Raw genomic sequence first — 22,959 nt, 5'->3', positions numbered from 1 at the left:
AGAGATGGTCACACCCAGAGTACAGGCTTTGGGCAGTAGATAGGTGACCAATATGAAAGATAAGGGGTTAGGAAGTCAGTGCAGGTTTCCCCAATGATAATTCCCCTCAGCAACAAGTATTTCTCTTTGGATATCAGGGCACAGCAGCCAGGCTGGTGGCACTGTGGATGGCTCAACAGTAAAGGGAAAAGTTGGGCAATGCTGTAGTTATAGGGGAATGGCTAGTTGGGGGATAGAAAGGATATTCTGTAGCTGCAAAAGAGGCATCTCCTGGATATAGGATGTATCAGAGCAGTTACAGGATATTCTCAATAATAAGGGTGAATAGCCAGAGGTCGTGGTGCATATTGATGCTAATAGCTTGGGCAGAAAAGGGGAAGAGATCCCACACACATAAAGTGCTGGAGGAACTCAGCAGGCCAGGCAGCATCCAGAAAAAATTAGTACAGCTAACGTTTTGGGAGCAGAGGTTTGCTGCTTGGCCTACTGAGTTCATCTAGCATTTTGTGTGTGTTGCTTGAATTTCCAGCATCTTCAGATTTTCTCTTGTTTGTGAAGAGGTCCTACTCAGAGAGTATATAAAGTTAGGAAAGAGGCTAAAGAGAAGAACCTCCAAGATAGTAATCTCTGGATTACTCCTGATGCCACAGGCTAGTGCAGGTAGGAATAGGGTGAAAGCACTGGTGAATGAGTGACTGAGGAAATGGTGCAAGGGACAGGGTTTCAAGTTCTTGCTTCCTTGTAAGCTTTTCTGAGGAAGGTGACCTGTACAAAAGGATGGGTTGCACCTGAACTGGAGGGGAACCAATATCCTGGCCAGGAGGTTTGCAAATGCTACTCGTGAGGTTTCAAACTAGTTTTGCAGGGAATCAGAGCACCAGGATCGGACTAGAAGGTAGATATCAGGGAAAGTATTGAAAGGCAAAATTGAAGTAACAGGTATGATGGGCCAGATAGCCTGAAGTGTGTGTATTTTAATGCTAGGAGTATTATGGGTAAGGGTGATGAACTTTGAGCATGGATCAGTGCATGGAACTATGATGTTGTGGTCATTGGTTGAGAGAGAGGGACAGGAATAGGTGATTAATATACTAGATTTTCAAATTTTAGTTAAGTTAAAAGAGGAGGTAAAAGGGAGGGGGAGTTGTAATCAGGGACAGTTTCACAGCTGCACTCGGGAGACGTAATGGAGGGGTCGGACACCGAGTCCATTGGGTAGGACTCAGGAATAGGAAGGGTGCAATCACACTGAAGGAATTGTACTATAGACCCCACTCTCTCCCCTGCCCCCAATAACCCTGAGGAACAGATCAGTAATCAGATTAGGGAAATGTGTGAAAATAATAGGATTGTTATTATGCGGACTTCAACTTCCCTAAATTAAACTGGGACCTTCTTAGGGGTTTAGATGGGGCAGAATTTGTTAAGTGTATCCAGGAAAGTTTCTTAAATCAATATGTGGATGGTCCAACAAAAGGAGGGGCTGTAGTGGATGTGGTGTTGGTTAATGAGCCTGGCCAGGTGATTGACCTTTCAGTGAATAAGCAGTTAAGGAACAATGACCACATCTCCTTAACTTTCAGGATAGTTATAGATAAGGATTGGCATGGTCATAGCAGGAGAGTTAAATTGGAGTAATGTAAATTATGAGGGTATTAGGCTGGAACTAAGAAGTGTTAATTGGGAAAACCTTTTCTCTGGCAAGTCCATGTCATACACATGAAGAGTGTTTAATGATCAATTGCACGGAGTACAGGAAAGAGAACCTTAGATGTCCAGAGAGGTGATGAATTTAGCCAAGAAGAAAATGGAAAGGTATGTAAGCTTTGGAAGTTAGGATCAAGCAAAGCACAAGAGGAGTACAAAGAAGCCAGAAAACAACTAAAGAAGGGAATTAGGAAATTCAGGAGGGGCCATGAAAAGTCTTTGGCAAGTAGGAGTAAGGTGAATCCCAGGCATTCTATATTTATTAGAATTATATAGAATTCTAATAAAGAGCAAGAAGGTAACTATTGAAAGAGTAGGACCACGCAAGGATAAAGAGGGTAATATTTGCTTGTATGCAGAGAATATGAGCCAGGTACTTATGAATACTGTTTCAGTATTTACCAAAAAAAGTATTTGGAGGACCTAGAGGTCATTACTGAGTGTATAAATACATTAGGGTATTTAGAGGTCAAGGAAGACGAAATGTTGGGTCTCCTAATGAGTTTTAAGGTGGATGAGTCCCCAGAGCCTGATGGGATTTGTGCCTGTTTATTGAAGGAAGCAAGAGTTGAGATTTGGGGGGCCTTGACCAGTATCTTTGTGCCCTCTCTAGCTACAGGCAAAGTCCCTGAGGACTGGCGAGTGGCTAGTATTGTACCTCTACTTAAGAAGGGAGCAAGGGGAAATTCTGGAAAATATAAACCAGTGTATCTCACGTCAGTTGTATGGAAATTGCTGTAAAAATTATTAGGGACAGGATATAAAAGCTTTAGGAAGCCCATGGCCTATTTATGGAGAGCCAGCATTGCTTTGTGCAAGGAGGGTCACATCTTACCAACTTGATAGAGTTTTTTGACAAGGTGATGAGAGATTGATGAGGGCAGGGCAGTGGATATTGTCCACATGGATGTTATTCATATGGATTTTAGTAAGGCATCTGACAAAGTTCCTCATGAGAGGCTCATCCAGAAGGTTAAGATGCATAGGGTCCACAGAAAATTGGCTGTCTGGATTCAGAACTGGCTTGTGCATAGAAGACAGAGGGTACTGTTTGAAGGGACTTATTTGACCTGGAGGTCTGTAATTAGTAGTATTCCACAGGGTCTGTGCTAGGACCTTGGCTGTTTGTGATGTATATAAATAACCTGGATCAAAGTATAGATGGGTGGGTTAGAAAGTTTGCAGATGATACCAAGATTGGTGGAGTTGTGGATAGTGTATAAGACTGGCAAAGAATACAGTGCAAAATAGATCTGTTGCATATGTGCGCAGAGAAAAGGCAGATGGTCTTTAACCCAGATAAATGTAAGGTGTTGCACCTTGGTAGCAAATGCAAGGAGACAGTACACTGTTAAGGGCAAGATCCTTAGCAGAGTTGCTGAGCAAGAGATCTCGGATTCAAAGCTTATAGCTCCTTGAAAGTGGCTAGGCATGTTGATAAGACATGTGTTGTTCAGGGAACAAAAAACATTGCTTAAAGTACGTTACCAGATACCAAAATCAGAAGCACTTAAGAAGTACTTACTCAAGAGAAATAAAAAAACGTATCAAAAGTTATGCAATAATTATAGTGGTTTTTAATCATAATACAGACTGGAATGATAAAAATGGTAATTGTACAATGAACAATTTCAGAGGCGGTATTGTTTGCATCTTGTTTTGTGATACAGTATTAGTAATCTTCATACAGTCATATTAAAGAATAGTTACATGACAGAAAATGGCCATTTTGGCCAGTTCATCACCAGAACAACACAATTCAATCCACAGGTCTTTGTTCACCATATATTTATGCAGTACCCTTCAAGGCTGTAGACAATGCATTCAAGATTTCATGAAAGGCCTTTCTTCATATTTTTAATTCTTCTCCTTAGTTTTGTATTTATGACCTAGTTCTTGAGTCTTCCACCAGAGGGAACACCCTCTCTCTATTCACTCAGTTCAGACCCTTCATTATTTTATATACATTGTTTAAATCCTCCCATAGTCTTGTCTTTACCAAAGAAATTGGTCTGATCCATATTTAAATCCCCATTAAAGGAACAGTTAGAACTTAGAATGTTAGAGCACAGTACAAGACCTTCAGTGCACAATGTTATGCCAACCTTTTAACCTACTCTAAAATCAATCTAACCTTTCCCTTCCATAGTGCCTCCATTTTTCTATCTGTGCCTATCTAAGAGTCTTTTAAATGTCCCTAATGAGTAGTGAGGTGGAGATACGTCTCTGCCAAAGAAAGTGTAAGGCTTTCTTCCTTCGACTAGCCTACAGGTCACCCTTGGGCAAGGTGTAACACCTACTTAGGCCCTGATCAGGGTCATGTGAAGCGATGGGAGAAGGTGGTAGATGGTTATATGACCAGCTGGTGCATATCATGATTCCTTGTTATATGACCAGGCGGAAAATTTCTGAAGAGTATTAATAATGGCTGGGTTCACCCATTTGTAAAGGCGCTGTCCAGAAAAAGACAATTTCTGCACAAAAATTTGCCAGGAACAGTCATATAATTAAGCGCATTATATGACATGGCACAAGGTGATGATAAAGCTGAAAGTATTCTCTTTGTGAAAAACATACCTCTGACATCTCCCCAATATTTTCCTCCAATAACCTTAAAATTGTGCCCCCTTGCATTAGCCATTTTCACCATGGGAAAAAAATCTCTAGGTGTCTACTCCATTGATGCCTCTTGTCATCTTGTACTCCTCTATCAAGTACATCTCTTCCTCCTTCATTCCAAAGTGAAAAGCCCTAGCTCACTCAACCTATCCTCAAAAGGCGTGCTCATTCTGGTAAATCTCTGCACCCACTCTAAAGCTTCCACATCCTTCCTATATTGAGGTGATCAGGAGTGAGCACAATATTCCAAGTGTAGTCTAACCAGATTTTTATAGAACTACAACATTACCTCGTGACTCTTGAACTCATTCCCCTGACAAATAAAGGCGAGCATGCCATATGCATTCTTAACGACCTTATTAACTTATGTGACATCTTTGAGAAATCTATGGATGTGGACCCAAAGATCCCTCTGTTCTTCCATACTGCTAAGAAACCTGCTGATAACACTATATTCTGCCTTAAAATGCAACTTTCAAAGTATATCAATTCACACTTTTTTGGGGTTGAACTCCATCTGCCACTCCCTAGCCCAGGGCCCAGCACAGCTCTGCTTCCTATAAATGGCTGGTTGTAACACTGAACAACCTTCTGCACTATCCACAATAGCACTAATCTTCATGTCATCTGTAGATTTCCACATCCTCATCCAAGTTATTTATAAAAATCACAAAGAGGTGCGGTCCCAAAACAGATCCCCACAGAACACCACTGTTAACCAACCTCCAGGCAAAATACTATGTTTCCCTAAATGCTTGTAAATGTTCTCTCTCAGAATCTTCTCCCATTATTTGTCTGCCACTGAACTAAGACTCATTGGCCTATAAGTCCCAGGGTTATCTCTACTCTCTTTTTTTGAATAAAGGAATAACATTTGCCACCCTCGAATCATCTGGTACTACTCCTGGGGCCAGTGAAGATGCAACGATCATCACCAAATGTGCAGTAATCTCTTCTCTCAATAACCTGGGATATATTCATTCTGGCTCCTGGGATTCAGCGATTTTTCTGTTTTTCCAAAGTTCCAGCACATCATCTTAACATCTAAATCAGATTCAGATTTAATATCACCAGCATATATTGTGAAATTTGTTAACATTACTGCAGCAGTACAATGAAATACACAATAAATATAGAGGAAAAAAACTAAGTTACGTTAGTATATATATGTCCATTAAATAGAGTAAATAGCACAAAATAGCAGAAATAAAAAAAAGTAGTGAGGTAGTATTCATGGGTTGAATGTTTACTTAGAAATTGGTTGGTGGAGAGCAAGAAGCTTGGTCTTGAATCACTGAGTATGTGCCTTCAGGCTTCTGCACCTTTCTCCTGACAGTTTCAGTGTGAAGAGGGCATGTCCTGGGTAATGGGGATCCTTAATGATGGATGCCACCTTCCTAAAGCACTGCTCCTTGAAGATGTCTTGAATACTACAGAGGCTGGTACCAATGATAGAGCTGACTAATTATACAAGTTTCTACAACTTATTTTGATGTTCAAAAATATCAGCCTTTTAATGCTGTCCTCCAGAATGTTAAGGCCACACTCACTGAAGCAAAATACTCAAGGACCTCCTCTACCTCCTCCCAAATCCTTTCCTCTTTTATCCCTGATTCATTCTATCCTCACTCTAGTCATACTCCTATACTTCTATTCTTCACATACATGAAGGCCCCCTGGGACCTTCTCAATCCCCCGTGTAGTTCTCCTGGGTCCATTCTTAAGCTCCTTGGTTGCCTTTTATCTTTAGAACCCTATCTGATCCTTGCCTCTTGGACCCGAATGGTCTTTCTTTTCTCTTTCTCTTGCCTTACCATCCCTTTCCTGCCTCAATGAGACAAACCTATACAGAACCTCATGCAAGCACTCCCTAACTCCCTAAACAAAGTCACATTTCCATGGTGCATTTGTCTGAGTACATCTGTTCCCAATTTATACTTCCAAGTTCCTGCCTAATAACAACATAATCCCCTTCCCAGTTATATACTTTCCCATGCCATCTGCTTCTATCCCTCTCCAAGGCTATTGTAAAGCTCAGGGAGTTGTGGTCACTGTCTCCAAAATGCTCACTCATGAAGAGATCTGACTCCTACCAACATTCATTGCTAGTACCAGATCCAATGTGGATTCTCATAAATCTTTTCTGGACCTTTTCTAATAGATTTACATTCTTATAATATGATAACCAAAAATCAACACAGTGCTTGTTTAAGAATCAGCTTTATCATCATGGATATGTCATAAATTTGTTGTTTTATGGTAGCAGTACAGTTCAAGATATTTTTAAAAAACTATAAATTGAAAATGGAGTGCTAAAAAAATAAAAGTGAAAAAGTGTTTATGGGTTCATGAGCTATTCAGAAATCTGATGGTGAAGGGGAAGAAGTTGTTCCCATGTGTGTGGAGCTTCATGCACCTGTATTCTTCCCCAATGGTGGTAACAAAAATAGCACATGACCCAGACAGTGAGCATCTTTATCAATGGATGCCATTTTCCTGAAGCACTACCTCTTGAAGATAACATAGAAAACCTAAAGCACAATACTGGCCCTTCAGCCCACAAAGCTGTGTTGAACATGTCCTTATCTTTGAAATTACCTAAGGTTACATATAGCCCTCTATTTTTCTAAGCTCCTTGTACCTATCCAAAAGGTCTCTTAAAAGACCCTATCATATCCGCCTCCAGCACTGCCACCGGCAGCCTATTCCACACACTCATCACTCTCTACGTAAAAAATTTATCTCTGACATCTCTGTACCTACTTCCAAGCACCTTAAAACTGTGCCCTCTCGTGCTAGCCATTTCAGCCCTGGGAAAAAGCCTCTGACTATCCACAGGATCAATGCCTCTCATCGTCTTATACATCTCTATCAGGTCACCTCACATCCTTTGTCATATAACATACCATAATTATTCAACACAACTTCCCTGCTTTTATACTTCCCAAATGAATAATGCCCAGAATTTTTTTACGCTTTCCTTTCCACATTCAATAATTTATGTACACATATGCCCAGGTCACTCTAGGGTGAATAATAGATCAATAATCCTGACACCCGTTCTCAGTATAAAACTAGAATTTATCATTAATAATATAACTGTAGGGCACTTAGAAAAGTATAATCAAAATGGTTTTAGTAAGGTTCACATTGTGTTTGGACAGTCAAAATATTCTCGGGTCTTTTGAGGAATGCAGAAAGGTTCCAAGATCCATCTCCACACCTATTTATAGAACTTGGGCAGTAGATTCAGGTGTATGGCTTAGTCTGACAAAATGAAGAATGGTGAAATCTGTAACCACTGGTCAGCTATCATGTAACCAGAAAATATCTAGCTAATATGCTGCTGGTGGAATTCCCTTTACAGAAAGTCAGGAGGAACTGTACTTAAATCTTCAGCTATTTTGTGTCCAATCACTTTAGATTTTCTTGCCATTGTATCATGACCCCACTCTGGCAATTTTGTGTAGTGGCTTTGCGCTACAGCCTTTCCATAATAAAAGCATTTAAATCAAAATCCTATAGATTCTGTAACTTGGAAATAAAATGCTAAAAGTGCTAAGCAGCTCGAACACTATTTGTATGGAGAGAACAGACAGAATTTAGAGAACATATTGTAATTTGTGGTCTAAGAGACTAAAAGCTTTTTTTTAACTTCCTCTCACTAATCAGAATCATAGAGCAATTTAGCGTGGATACAGGCCCTTGAGACCATGCTAACTGCAGTGCCCACCCAGCCAGTCCCAATTTCCTATATTAAGCCCATGTCCCTTTATGACCTGCCCCTCTAGATATACATAAAGGTGTCTCTTAAATTATATCCTTATGCTTGGCTCAATCACTACCAGATACACACCACCCTCTTATTGGAAAAGTGATTCCACAGGTCTTTTTTTAAAACTTTAGGCTCACACCCTAAGTCTTTACACACTGGTTTTGGACTCCCCTTGGGAAAGGGTTTATTATCCATTTATCTGTGCCTAAGCTGTCCCCAGCACTCCCTTGGGTGTGTTGGTTGTTAACACAAACAACACATCTCACTGCATTTTTCAATATACATGTGATAAATGAACTTCTATCTTGAAACCTGCCTCTCATAATTTTAAATATATCTATAAGGTCACCACTCACCCCATTCTACAATCCAAGGAATAAAGACAGTCTAGTAGATCTTTCCCTCTTACTTAGGCCCTCTAGTTATGAAGTCCGTCTTCATAAATCTTTTCTGCACTATTGAGTTTAACCACATCTTTCCTATTTCCTGGTGACCTAAACTCTGCAGAATTGGAAGACTGACTTTACCAATGACTTAGAGAACTGCAACATTATGTCTCAACTCCTATACTCAATGTCCTAAATGATGAAGGCCAGGGTGCTAAACATCTTTTTTACCATGTGGTTGACCTGTGGCACTGATCTCAATGAACTATGACTTTGTATTCCAAATTCTCTGTTCCATTGCACCCAATAGTCCTGAATATAAGATTCTGCAGATGCTGGAAATATTAAGCTACATTCACAAAATGCTGGAAGAACTCAACAAATCAGACAACATTTGTAGAGGGAAAGATGTCCAAAGGACTATGGAGGATATACTCAAATACTATGGAGTATGTCCTATACTAATTCGACTTTCTATATTGATATTCATTTGCCACTAAGACTACTTTCTTAACTGGTCAAGATCCCTTCCCGTAGTCTATAATAACCATATTTGCTATCAATAATAACTAACTTAGTGTAATCTGCAAACTTATTTATCAGGCTTTGTCCATTTATACCCAAATCATTTGTATGATATGAATCAATACAACATGCTCAACAGTTGTGTCAGGGCTTGAATACTATCAACTCTTATAAAGTTAAATCGAGTGACATGGGCAACAACAGGGCTTCACTTCCAGATGAGCTCAATCCCTTCCATGTTCACTTTGACCATCAAAACAAGGAGGAACCATCACAAACTCCCACAGTTCCCGATGCTCCTGTGATTTTGATCTCTGAGGTTGATGTGCGAACGGCCTTCAGGTAGGTATATCCACAAATAGCATCTGGCCCAGATGGGATACCTGGCCAAATACTAAAGACCTATGTTGATCAACTGGTTGGAGTATTCACTGAGATATTTAACCTCTCACTTCGGTACCCACCTGCTTCGAGTAAGCTTTAAATAGACCAGTGTCTAAGTGATGTAACCTGCTCAATGACTATCATCCAGTAGCTCTTACATTTACAGTAAGGAAGTGTTTTGAGAGGATGATGATGAAACATATCAACTCCTGTTTGAGAAGTGAGTTGGATCTGCTCCAATTTGTCTACTGAAACAATTGGAACACAGCAGATACCATCTTGTGGGGTCTTCACACAACCCTGGAACAATGACAGCAAAGCTGCATACATCAGGTTGTTCTTTATCGACTACACCTCAGCATTCAATAACATCTCCCCTCAAAACTAATCAATATCCTACTATATCCCCTTGTGGAATTTGATCTTCAATTTCTCATTTACAGAGCCCAGTCACTTTAGATTGGCAACAACATTGCTTCCAGTATCTCCATCAGCACAGGTGCACCACCAGGCTGTGTGCTTAGCCCCCTGCTCTACTCGCTTTACACTTAGAATTGTGTGGCTAAGCACAGCTCCAATGCTATGTTCAAGTTTACTGACAACACCACTATCGTAGGCCAAATCAAAGGTGAGGATAAATCAGCATGTAAGAGGGAGATTGAAAATCTAGCTGAGCAACAACCTCTTACTGATTGTCAGCAAGATCAAGGAGTTTATTATTGACTTCAGGAGAAGATAACCAGAGCTCCATGAGCCAGTTGTCATTGGAGGATCAGAGGTGGAGAGGGTCAGCAACTTTAAATTTCACCGAGTTATTATTTCTGAGGACCTGTCCTGGGCCCAGCACATAAGTGCAATTATGAAGAAAGCACAGTAGCACCTCTAGTTCCTTTGGAGTTTGCGAAGATACAGGGTGACATCTAAAAACTTGACAAACTATGATGCATAGTGGAGAGTATATTGGCTAGCTACGTCTCAGCCAAGTATTGAAACACCAATGCCCTTGAATGGAAAATCCTACAAAAAGTAATGGATATGGCCCTGTCCATCATGGACAAAGCCCTCCCCTTTATTGAACACATTTACACAATGTCCAGGAAAGCAGGGAACCCCACTACCCCAGATCTGCTGTCTTCTTGCTGCTACCATCAGGTAGAAGGTACAGGAGCCTCAGGACTTACACCTCTAGGTCCAGGAACAGTTATTAACCTCTCAGCCATCAGGCTTTTGAACCAAAGGGGATAACTATTATGATTGTTATTCTAATATGGATTTATTGAGTATGCCTGTAAGTAAATTAATCTCAGGGTTGTATATGCTGCCATATATGTCCTTACTTTGAACTTTAAATAATGACTAACCAGGTCCTAACACTGACACCACTGGTCACAGGTGAAAGTCCTGAACAACAACCTTCATCCACCACTCTATGATTCCTACCTCTGAGCCAATTTTAAAGCTTCTTTACTGATCATGGATTTAGGAAACTAACCAAAGTTAGTTTCCTGGCTTAATATGACATTAAAGTCCCCAGAAGGTTGTTTTTTTGTATAATTTTTTTTGTACAATGTATAATTATCTCCAGTGCTGGATTTGAGTTCACATTTTCAAGTCATCCATCCAGATCTCTAGATTACTAATCCAGAAATAAGTATTATAGTAACATCACTACCAAGAAATCTAACCTAAGAACACTTTTTAAACCAGTTGGGCAATAATTCTTAATTTCATTTTACAGAAACATGTGGAGGAATGTTAATGAAGGATCAAGGACTTCTCAAATCTCCAGGATTTCCAGATTTATATCCAAACAATCTTCATTGCATATGGCTAATTAGAACACCGAATTATAAAAATAAAGTAAGTAATTCTGTAACAGAATATTGCAACTGCTGGTGGGAGATATTTATGAAGTCCAAGGGCACTGTCATCAGAGACCTTTAATTGCTTCATTATACACATAATCATCACATGTAATGATGTTATCTAAATGCCAATTAATGCCACAATATACAAAATACACAGTAGTGTGACTTTTTCATTTCTAAATAGGAACATTGAAAATAGTGGTAGACTAGTTAGAGCCTTGCAGCTGTTTTCATTGATTCATACCTCTGTAATTCAACTGCCATTTCATCTAAGATCTTCGATAAACATTTATCAATCTCAGATTTAAAATGCATCAGTTGTTGTTAGGAGTTTGAAGTTTCTTCTAATCTTTCTGCATAGAAATTCTTTACAAGTTGACTCCAAAAAAACTGCTCTGATTTTTAAATATTCTCCCTTGCGATCAGACTTTTTAATCAAAATAATTACAATTAGTCTACAAGCTCAAGATTCTTCAGAGCCAGTAATTCAGAATAACACACACAAAATGCTGGAGGAACTCAGTAGGTCAGACAGCATCTATGGAAATGAATAAACAGTTGATGTTTTGAAGTTCAAGTTCAGTTTATTGTCATTCATCTGTAAAAATGTATATCGCCAAATGAAATAATGTTCTCCAAGGTGCACAACACAGTACATATTACTCGAGCTCTTAACACAAAGTAATATGATCACAAATAAGAAGGTGCGTGTACGTTACAAGTTAAAAAGTAAACAGTATAATGTTACTGGCACTTCATACGTGATGAGACATAGGTGGTGGCAGGGAGTTCAGTAATCTTTCAGCCTGGGGGTGCAGAAGCTGTTTGCCATCCTAACCATTCTTGTCCTAATACTACAGTACCTCCTACCTGATAGTCTGGGGTTTGGGGGTGGGGTGGGAAATGGTCAAAGAGAATGTTGGCCAGATGGGAGGGATTACTGACAATGCTAAAGGCTCTGCATTCATGGCACTACTAATAAGTATCTTCAATGGGTGGAAGAGAGACCCCAATTATTCTCTCAGAAGTCATCGCAATCCTTAGTAGGGACTTGCTGTGAGATGCCTTACAATTCCAGACAGTAATGCAGCTTGGTCAGGACACTATTGATGGTGTAAAAATTGGTAAAAATGTGGACGAGGCCTGTTCACCCATCAGCTTCTGAGGGATTATCAAGATGAAGTCAATAATGGCATCCTAGCATTTGAGGCACCATTTTCCAGGTGGTCCTGGACAGAGTGAAGAACAGTGGACCAACCTGAGTGATAATCGAACTGGGAAGGGTCCAATGTAGCATAAAAATTAGATTTATGCAATCAACAACTAGCTGCTTAAAGCACTTCATTATTGTTGCAATCAATGCCACTCAATAGTAGTTATTATAATCGTCTTGGCCACTGGGATGATTGTAGTCACTTTGAAGTCTGAAAGGACAATAGACTGTTCCAAAAAGTTGTTGAAGATATCCATTAGAACCTCAATTAACTGGGCTGCACAGTCCCTCAGCACCTGACCACTTACAATACAGGCCTCACAGTTTTATGAGGGTTGACCCTGGCTAAGGATGTACTTTCATCAGCTGTATCCTGACAGTGTGCCTTCTCCTCAGGGAGAGGGGTTCCTTCCTCACTGGCTCATTATTCCATGCAATAAACCAAGTGTAAAAAGTATTCAATGGATCAGAAAGAGAAGCAACACTGTCATTGATGTGCTAGGTGGACTTGTAGTCCATTATGGTCTGGATGCCCTGTCACATGTGCCTCATATTTCTGGTGTCACAGAAATGGCTGTATGTTCTCTCTGACTAATCCCATTTTTCCTTCCTGTTGCCAGGGGAAAGCACAGCTTTTGCAGACCTGAAGTCTTACTCTATGATCTGAAGGGAGAATATCAATCTCTCAGCCACGCCCGGACTTCTGCTAGCATAAATGTGTTTCATAACAGTGATGTCCTCAATGTACTTCTCTGTGTAGTTGGTCACAGATCTCTCATATTCATTGATGTAAATGTGATGGCCATAGGTAGCCACCTCCCTGAACATGTTCCAGTCCATGTTTCAAAACAGTCCTGGAAACTGAGGTTGTTCCTTCTGGCTAGGTCTTCTTTTGAGATAGTATGACTCTTTTTAATTTGTGTAGCATGACAGTTAAGTGGTCATTGAATCATTGTGGGGACGGAGAGCTACTTTGTGTGAACCAACGACGTTGGTATAAATCAGGTCTAAAGTATTCTCACCTCTTGTAGCAAAATCAACATGTTGATAGAATTTAGGCAAGTCTGTTTTTAAGTTAGCATAGTTGAAGACACCAGCAACTATAAAAAAAAATGATCAGGGTGTGTGGTTTTCAAGTCACAGATGGTGCCATAGAGCTCATACAGCGCTTGCCCAGAATTAGCACGGCGCAGGGGGTGGGTGATGTATATGAGCACAATCACAATGGCAGTGAGCTCCCTTGGTAAATAGAAGAGCCTGCATTTCACCATTATTCTACCATAGACAAGCAGTGGGTCATCATTACCAAAGTGTTCACACACCAGTTCTTATTAACATAGGTACATACAGCTCCATTGCAGGTCTTGCCAGAGATCACAGGAATTCTGTCAAGGTGAACAGAGATTAAACCATCTAGATGAATGGTATTTTGGAGCCATGTTTTTGTCAGAATAAGAGGGCAGCTATCCTCCATATCTTGCTGATTCAGTCTTCCTTCTTTAATGATTGCTTCAGTCATTTTCCTGACTAGATGCTAAGCTAACAGGCCTATAGTTACCCACTTTTTGCCTACATCTATTTTAAACAGTGGTATGGCATTTTAAACAGTGTTCTTCTAATCCACTGGTATCTGCCTAGTGCCTAGAGAATTTTGGTGAATTATTGCAAGTGCATCTACAATAACTTCCACCATTTTTTGCATCCCAACAGGACTAGGGACTTGTCGAACTTTAGGCCCACTAGTTTGCTCATCACTACCTCTTTAGTGAGATGGTCTGTATCAAGGTCCTCGCCTCCCATTGCTTTCAAAACTTGTTTTTATATTTTGTGCTTGTTTACTTTCATAATCTATCCTTCCTTTCATTATTGCTTGGTTAGTGGTTCTTTGTTGCTTTATAGCATTTTCCCAGTCTTGGTGACTTTGTATGCAACTAGGAGATGTAAAATGAAGATGACTGGCAAAAGAACCATGATGAAAGTAAATTTATTCTGCATTTGGTTAGGAACTGAAATATTGTTCAGTAGCAGAAGAAACAAATTCACTTGTAGACAACAAAAGTGATCTGCATAATTATCTTGAAAGACAGATTTTGCAGAGCATCAGGGATAGTTGTACTAGTTGGATTATTCTTACATAGGACCAATGAGCTAAGTAGCTTTGTTTCATGGTGTAACCATTATAGGACCTGGTACCACTACACTGCCTTAATTATTTTAATGTAGTTCTTTAATGAAATGTTTGTCCTACTGTCCCAAAGAAACATATTTACAAGCTCTTTATGATTAAACTCTTCAGGCCAAGAAGACAATAGTTTAATCAAAGGGCTACATTAAAGTAATTTAGGAAGTGTAATGGTATCAGGTCAAAGGGCAATGAAAAATATAAATTGACCTCAAATAAAATTAGTAAAGGACCTTAATCAAAATTGCAGTACCACTTCCTCATTTGCATCCCCCTCCTCCCCCACTACTCCTTGCTTGAAAATTCTATGATCTGGAATGTTGAGTTGCCCTTCCATCAAACACATGCCAGTTTAAACTACATATCTGTCCCCTCAGGGCCCCTATTCCTCAATTCCATGTCCATTCATGTGTTTATCTAAATTCCTCTTTGATGTTTATACCTGCTTCTATCATTTCCTTGAAGTTTGCATTCCAGGCGCCCATAATTTTCTGTGTAAAAAGATAAAAGTAAATCTTCCTTACTCTTTCCCCATCTCACCTCTAATATTTGACATTACTACCCTACTACCCTCAGAAGAAAGACTGTCTGTCTATTCTATCTTTGCCTCTCATCATCTTACAGCCATTTCTCTCTAATCCAAGCAATATCCTCCACAATCTTCCAGTAATACAGTGACCAGAACTGAACACAGTAATCCAAACATGGCCTAACAAGAACTTTATACAGCTGCAATGTGAACTTTTGGGCTGAACACTGACCAATGAAGTCAAGCATGCTGTATGTCTTATACTCTATTGCACTTTCTGGAAACTATGGTACCTCACTAGTGAGTTGGTGAATGGCAGATGAGTTCCCAAGCATAGGCTTATTGCACACCATCTTGTTGCCTGCTACAGACACCCAGGTGGGACGCTGTTGAAAGCAGTGCACAAGGAAGCAGAAGAGAGGAAAACATCTGGTATTTACGAGAGACTAAAGGCAAAACTCTTTAGATCAGCTCTCCTGATATTTCTGCTTTCAAATGTTCAATCGCTAGAAAATAAACTAGATTACCTGCATCTGAGACTGAATCAGTGTTAGATGAAGGACTGCTGCATGCTTATTCTGGTGGAAATGTGGCTTCAGGATACCATCCCTGAAGCAGCCTTCTAGCTAGAGGGATTTTCTCTTTTTGGACCAACGGAATTCCTATGATCTCTATTAAGATCTGACGTGATGGTGTATGTAGCTACATCAATAAAAACTGGTGTGTAAACATTTGGGTAGTGACAACCCACAGTTCATCTGTGGTAGAGTTTTTAATGGTGATGTGCAAGACTTTCTATTTACTGAGGGAGTTCACTGCCATTGTGATTGTGGCTATGACCATAAGAGAAATGAACAGAATTAGGTCATTCAGTAATCTCTCATTTATTTTCCTTCTCAACCCCATTCTCTCTCCCTCCTCCCCATATTCGTTGACACCCTTAATCAAGAACCAAGCACCCTCTTATAAATGTACCTAATGACTTGGCCTCTACAGCCATCTGTGGTAATTAATTCCACAGATTCACCACCCACTGGCTGAAGAAATTTCTCCTCTGTTCTAAAGGGATGTCCTATTCTGAGACTCTTCTTTTATTGGAAACATTCTCTCCACATCCATTCTATCTAAGCCTTTCAAAATTTGGTCAGCTATAATGAGATCCCCCTAATTCACATACACCCAGCTTTGGACACTACCTCACTTTTTTAATATACAGAATTTATGTTTTTGCACATTTTTTAATAATCCATTCAATACATGTAATTGATTTACTTGTTTATTTATCATGGTTTATTTTATTTTTTTCTCTCTCTCTACTAGATTATGTATTTCATTAAACTGCTGCTGCTAAGTTAACAAATTTCACGTCACATGCCGGTGATAATAAACCTGATTCTGATTCTGAAAGTTATCTCATAGGGATTCTCTAAATTCCTTCTCTTAGGATCCAACACCAACCTGATTTTCCCCAATCTACATGCATATTGAAATCCTTATTGATCGTCAAAACTTTGTAACTTTATTGCACGCTTTTTCTATCTCCCATTGTAATTTGTACCCCATATATGAGCTGCTGTATATAACTCCCATCAGGGTCTTTTTATCCTTGCAATTTCTTAACTCTACCCACAAGGATTCCACGTCTTCTGATTGTATGTCACATTTTCCTAAGAATTTAATTTCAATTTCACCTCAACTGCCTGTCCCTTTGATACAATGTGTATCCTTGGATGTTAAACTCCACTTCTGATTTTTTTTTCAACCATAACTCACTCATGTCATTCCTGCCAATTTCAAACTGCGCAACCCTTTTCAATTTTGTTTCCATTTTGCCTGAAGTTAATTTTTTTTATCCCTTTCTAAACTTTTTGTCTTATTCTTTATTCTAGAGACTTCAATAACCTCCCCTGCATTCTACTTTCCTTTTGCTTTATCCTACTTTTCCAAGCTATTGAACTATTGAACTTAAAGCCCCTCCACAGACCTAGTTATATGATTTGTGAGAACCTTAATCCTATTATGGTTCAGATGGAACCTGTCCCACTGAAACAGTTGTCAATGTCTTACATATTCAAGCCCACTTCTTCAACACCAATCTTTGAGCCACACATTTAGCTCTCTGACGTCTGCGCCTATTTGCATGACTCAGTGATCCTGAGATTATTATCTTTTTTGGTTCTGTGTTTTAAATTTTGTCCTGCGCTGCTCACATTCTTTCATTGGAATCTCTTTTGTTCTCTCTACATCGTTGGTGCCCACATGGACAAGGACAACTGGATCTTTCCCTTCCCGTTCCAGATTTCTCAGCAAGTGAGATGAAATGCCCCAAACACAGGCATGGGGCTGACAACCCTGCCCTTGAGACTGTCGATCCCTGTTTCAGAGAATTGTATCTATTTCCCTGACTATACTATCCCCAATTACTACTACATTCTGCTCTCCACTCAGCTGTTGAATGAATCGCTGAACCATGTTGCTACTGTTTGGTTGCTCCTATTTCCTACAGCCTCCATTCTTAACCTCACGCAGTTCCCAGAATTATGTTGTAGAACCTCCTTTTTACCTATGTCATTAGTACCAATGTGGACCTCAACCTCTGATAATTTACTTTTCCTATGGAATGCTGTAAAGTGATTGTGAAATATGATATACTTATTGTCACAATATGAACCCAAGAAGCAAATACATGTAAAAGTTGGGGCTGTTGCAGATGCTGTCCAAAAAAGTCTTTTATGAGTTGCTGTAGTGTTTCGCATAAAGTGTGCACACTACTAGTGACAGAGCAAATGGATGTTTTTTAAGGAGAGGGGTGAACACTGACAAGGTGTCTGCTCTGTTTGGTTTCACATGAATTCCTATATTACCTTAACCTTACTCAAGTAGACAAGTGGGACTGAGAATTGTGCTTGAAAGGCCAGAAAAACTGAACAAACTTAAATTTCCAATTAGTTTTTAACTTCAGACAATTGAAGACAAATCTTACAATGATAAAGATATTCTCAAATTTCTTCTTTAAGAGATTGTTCATTTTCTTCTGCTTTTTGATTTTTGGTTTTGTTACAATATTTTTGAATCATTTTAAGTAACCAGTCTGTTATAATTCTGTTTATTTTTCACAGATTTTCTTGCAATTTACTAAATTTCAAGTAGAACAGTTTATTAACTGTTATTCCGATCGTGTAATAATTTATGACGGTGGAAGTTTAGAGTCTACTGTCCTTGATGGACCAACTTGTGGTTCAGAAAATCCAGCAGTAGTATCATCTGAAGGATCTTTATTAGTCGAATTTTTCTCCTCACGCACATGGAGAGCATATGGTTTCAGTGCAAAGATTCAATTTGGTAATACTCTCATCTAGTTAGAGCACATAAAAATATTTGACTTTCTGTATGTTTTTAAACTGTTCTGTTTAATAAGTATTTTCTCCCTTTCAGTTGAATGTGGTTACACATTGACAAACAAAAAGGGCAATATTGATTTTAGAGCTTGGAAAAAAGATGATTTAAAACACAAATGTTGGTGGGCCCTGCTAATACCAAGATCATTTAAGGTACAGTATAAATGTACTGTACAAAAACAACAATACTGTAAGTATATCTTAGAAGTATTTATGTCTTATAAAGCCTCAAGTATCTTTTAAAAATTCTACAATTCAGGTTTGAATATTCGGCAAGTAGGCTGATAGCTGCTTTGAACTGAAGAATCCCGAAGAAAATTAATATTAAATAATTTCTCATGAGTTTTGAGTTATATTGAATAGGAGTTTTTATTTATAACATTTAATTTTACTTATTTGGCTCGAGATTCTGCTAAAAACTTTCTATGATAATATATTCTCCTAGCTAAGCAGTAAGTTGCTCCATGCATCCACAATCAAGCGTTTTCAGTAAAAGGTATACCACTCAAATTGATCTTTTGTTCTGGAGCATGCTCAGCTTCTTCAGTGTTGCAACCATATCTATCCAGGCCATGATGGGCATTCCAATGCACTCCTTTTAAGCCATTCATATTATGAACAAGGATTGAGTGACTGCACTTTAGCCATTATGCTGTTTTTAATTAAATGGGCTTGCCCACAGAAGGTAAAGAGTGGTTGTAAACAGGTCATATTCTGCATGGAGGTTGGTGACCAGTGGTGTGCTTCAGGGATCTGTTCTGGTACCTCTTCTCTGTGATTTTTATAAATGACCTGGATGAGGAAGTGGAGAGATGGGTTAGTAATTTTGCTGATGACACAAAGGTTGGGGGTGTTGTGGATAATGTGGAGGGCTGTCAGAGGTTACAGCAGGACATTGATAGGATGCAAAACTGGGCTGAGAAGTGGCAGATGGAGTTCAACCCAGATAAGTGTGAGGCGGATCATCTTGGTAGGCCAAATATGATGGCAGAATATAGTATTAATGGTAAGACTCTTGGCAGTGTGGAGGATCAGAGAGATCTTGGAGCCTGTGTCCGTAGGACACTTAAAGCTGCTGCGCAGGTTGACTGTGTGGTTAAGAAGGCATATGGTGCATTGTCCTTCTTCAACTATGTGATTGAGTTCAAGAGCCGAGAGATAATATTACAGCTATATAGATCCCTCTTGGAGTACCATGCTCAATTCTGGTCACCTCACTACAGGAAAGATGTGGACACTATAGAAAGGATGCAGAGGAGATTTACAAGGATGTTGCCTGGATTGGTGAGCATGCCTTACGAGTGAACTTGGCCTTTTTTCTTTGGAGCGACAGAGAATGAGAGGTGACCTGATAGAGGTATATAAGAGGCATTGTTTGTGTGGATAGTCAGAGGCATTTTCCCAGGGCTGAAATGGCCATCATGAGAAGGCTCAGTTTTAAGGTGCTTGGAAGTAGGTACAGAGGAGATGTCAGGGGTAAGGTTTTTTTTACTCAGAAAGTGGTGATTGCGTGGAATAGGCTGCCGGTCTGTGGTTGAGGCGGATACAATAGTGTCTTTTAAGAGGCTCGTGGATAGGTACATGGAGCTTAGAAAAATAGAGGGCTATGGGTAAGCCTAGGTAATTTCTAAAGCAAGTACATGTTCACCAAAGGGCCTGTATTGTGCTATAGGTTTTCTATGTTTCTAAGTTTATCATGACCAAGAGGGAGGCGCTTGCTTTTTTTTTAATATAAATTAAGATGTCATTATTGCAGGCAATTAACATGGATATAGTTTCAAATCTGGGTATTTATCTAGGTCTTATAATATTGCAATGGACTATTCCATTAGTAAAAATATTTTTAAAATTGAAATTAATCTTTGTGCATCTGCTGCATTCACAGCTTGATGGATTTCTCTGTGAGTCAAAGTACATTTAAAGCCTATGCACCAGCGCACATGCACACACACACACACACACAAACTGACACATACACACACACCCAATCTGACTCACACACACTGACACATAAAAACACACGTGGGCTAGGCCCAATAGTACCCTGTTGAGTATTTCGCTCACTCTTCAGCTACGTAATCAGGTCAACATTCTTCTCCCCAGCTCTGGCCATACACCTGTCTCAAGTTCCCAATTCTCAGCTGCAGATGTGTGCTTGTTCCATATCCTTACTCCCATTAGGAGAGGACGGTGATAGACTCTATAGTGTGTGATGCTAGTAATCCAAATACAATCAATCCTCCAGCTCTTTTAATTTCAAAATGGATGAAATATTTCCATTTGCAGATATGGATGGTGTAATTCTGTTCTGTATTTCCAAATATGTTGTTTTAAATAATAATCTGAAGTAGATGATTCCTGTACAGTCTGAATCGATCCAGTTAGTGCTTAAATAGTATATGATGCAGCATTGATAAATCTTCTGCCTGACTTAGATTCTGTGTTACAATGGCAAGGCTGTCCAAATTTCATGGCACCATTCTAGTTTTCCAGTATAGGACAAGGATTGACTCAGTTAGATGCCAGGTATACAGATACATCAATCCTGGCCACAAATTTACACATATCCCTGACTCCCAGCTTCAAAACTCACTTTTCTATCCAGGTCTCTAATATTCACAAATCTCAGTCTGACTTCACAATCTCAAATTCTTGCTATGGCCACATATGTATGCATGTATGGCAGAAGAGGAGGCCATGGACAGACATGTCAGAATGGGAATGAGGATAGGAATTAAAATAGTTGGCCACCAGGTAATCCTGCTTTATTCAGATGGGGCGAAGGTGCTCAACAAAGCAGTCCTCCAATCTACTTTGGGTCTCACTAATATGGAGGAGGCCACATCACATGCATCAGATACAGTAGACAACCCCAGCAGATCCACAGATGAAGTGTTGCCTCACCTGGAAGAAATGTTTGGGGCGCTGAATGGAGATGATGGAGGGGGTGAATGGGGGAAGTAACACTCCTTCCACTTGCAGGAATTAGTGCCGGGAGGGCTGAATGGACAAGGGAATCACGGAGGGTGCAATCCTTGTAAGCAGAGAGTGGATAGGTAGTCAGTTTTACCGATAAGAAGTAGAAATGAGCAGTGTGGTGTAAGGGAACTATGAGGTTGGTGTCAGTGGATGGGAGACCTCTGCAGTTGATGAGATTTATAATGATGCTGGAGACAAAATCCTAATAGTTCTGAGTGGGGTCCGTATCAAGGGTTGAGTAAGAGGAGGTGTCTGAGAGTTGCTGTATGGCCTTAACACTATAGAGGCCATTCTGCCAGAATACAACAGTACCTACTTTGTCTATGGGTTTGATGGTGAGGTTGGGATTGGTGTGCAGTGCAGGGCATTCAGAAGGGGTAAGGTTCGAAGAGGAGAGAAGAGTGCTGAAGTCAAGCTGATTGATTTCTTCTCAGCAATTAGTGGTGAATAGATCCAGAGCAGGCAGAAAACCAGTGTAAGGCATCCAAGAAGAGGATGAGTATTGGAGATCATTGTTGAAGAATGGATTCCTTGTCAAAGAAAGAATATTGAAAGGCTTAGATAGAGTGGATTGGATAGTATGCTTCCTGTAGTGGGGGAGTCTTGGACCAGAGGGCACAGCCTTAGCATACAAGGACATCCCTTTAGAACAAAGATGAGGAGGAATTTTTTTAGCCAAAGAGTGGTGAAGTTGTGGAATAACTTGCCACAAACGGCATGTCATTAGATATATTTGAGTGTGTAGGAAGTACAATGGGGGTTGAGAACACAGCCTTGTGGGGCACCAGCATTGAGAAGAATTGTGGCAGAGATGTTGCTGCCTAGAGTGATGATTGCAATCTGTTGATCTGGAAGTCAGTGGTCCAGTTGCAAAGGCTCAGATTTAGGAATTTGGAGATGAGTATGCTTGGAATTATAATAGTGAAGGCACATCTTCAGTACATAACTAATATACTCCCATGCAGGAAGTATGAAGTTCTACTGAAGGGTCGTTTACTAAAAATCTTAAATTCTGTTTGATTTGTCATCTGTAATCTTGAACAAAATCAGTCAAACCACTCAGTTACTGTTTTAAGCCAATCAAACTAGTCAGCTTTTTTTTGTGCTTATATACACAAGGCATGGCTTAGACAAATAAATGGCAAGTAACATTTATATCAAACCTATGTGAGCAAAGGGCACTTACAACTAACTTAACTGTGTTTGATATTGAATGGTATTACCTGTATGTGAGTACAAAATATGCTTTCCTGAGCATTATCCGTAGAATGCTATGTGTCCATGCTGCAGCACAAAGGACCTTCTGTCTTGACCACCTCCATTTTTTCTCTTGCACTTCTCTTCATTCCCTTTATCTTCTTCCTCCAATTGCATAGATGCAGGTAATAACTACA

General features: G+C 39.7%; 1 protein-coding gene across 1 annotated transcript in view; it reads left to right on the top strand.

Annotated features, from left to right (window-relative positions):
• The first annotated feature begins 2,190 nt into the window (after window positions 1-2,190).
• The window catches only part of LOC132397536 (embryonic protein UVS.2-like), a 39,811-nt gene continuing 19,042 nt past the window's right edge, over window positions 2,191-22,959 (top strand). The window contains exons 1-4 of the mRNA XM_059976365.1: window positions 2,191-2,356; window positions 11,135-11,256; window positions 18,308-18,530; window positions 18,624-18,739. Coding sequence (XP_059832348.1) covers window positions 2,191-2,356; window positions 11,135-11,256; window positions 18,308-18,530; window positions 18,624-18,739 — 627 coding nt within the window. The remainder of the gene's footprint in view (window positions 2,357-11,134; window positions 11,257-18,307; window positions 18,531-18,623; window positions 18,740-22,959) is intronic.

This window comes from Hypanus sabinus, chromosome 7 (genome assembly GCF_030144855.1).
Source record: "Hypanus sabinus isolate sHypSab1 chromosome 7, sHypSab1.hap1, whole genome shotgun sequence".
Taxonomy (NCBI): domain Eukaryota; kingdom Metazoa; phylum Chordata; class Chondrichthyes; order Myliobatiformes; family Dasyatidae; genus Hypanus; species Hypanus sabinus.
This window is presented reverse-complemented; position numbering and strand designations above follow the sequence as displayed.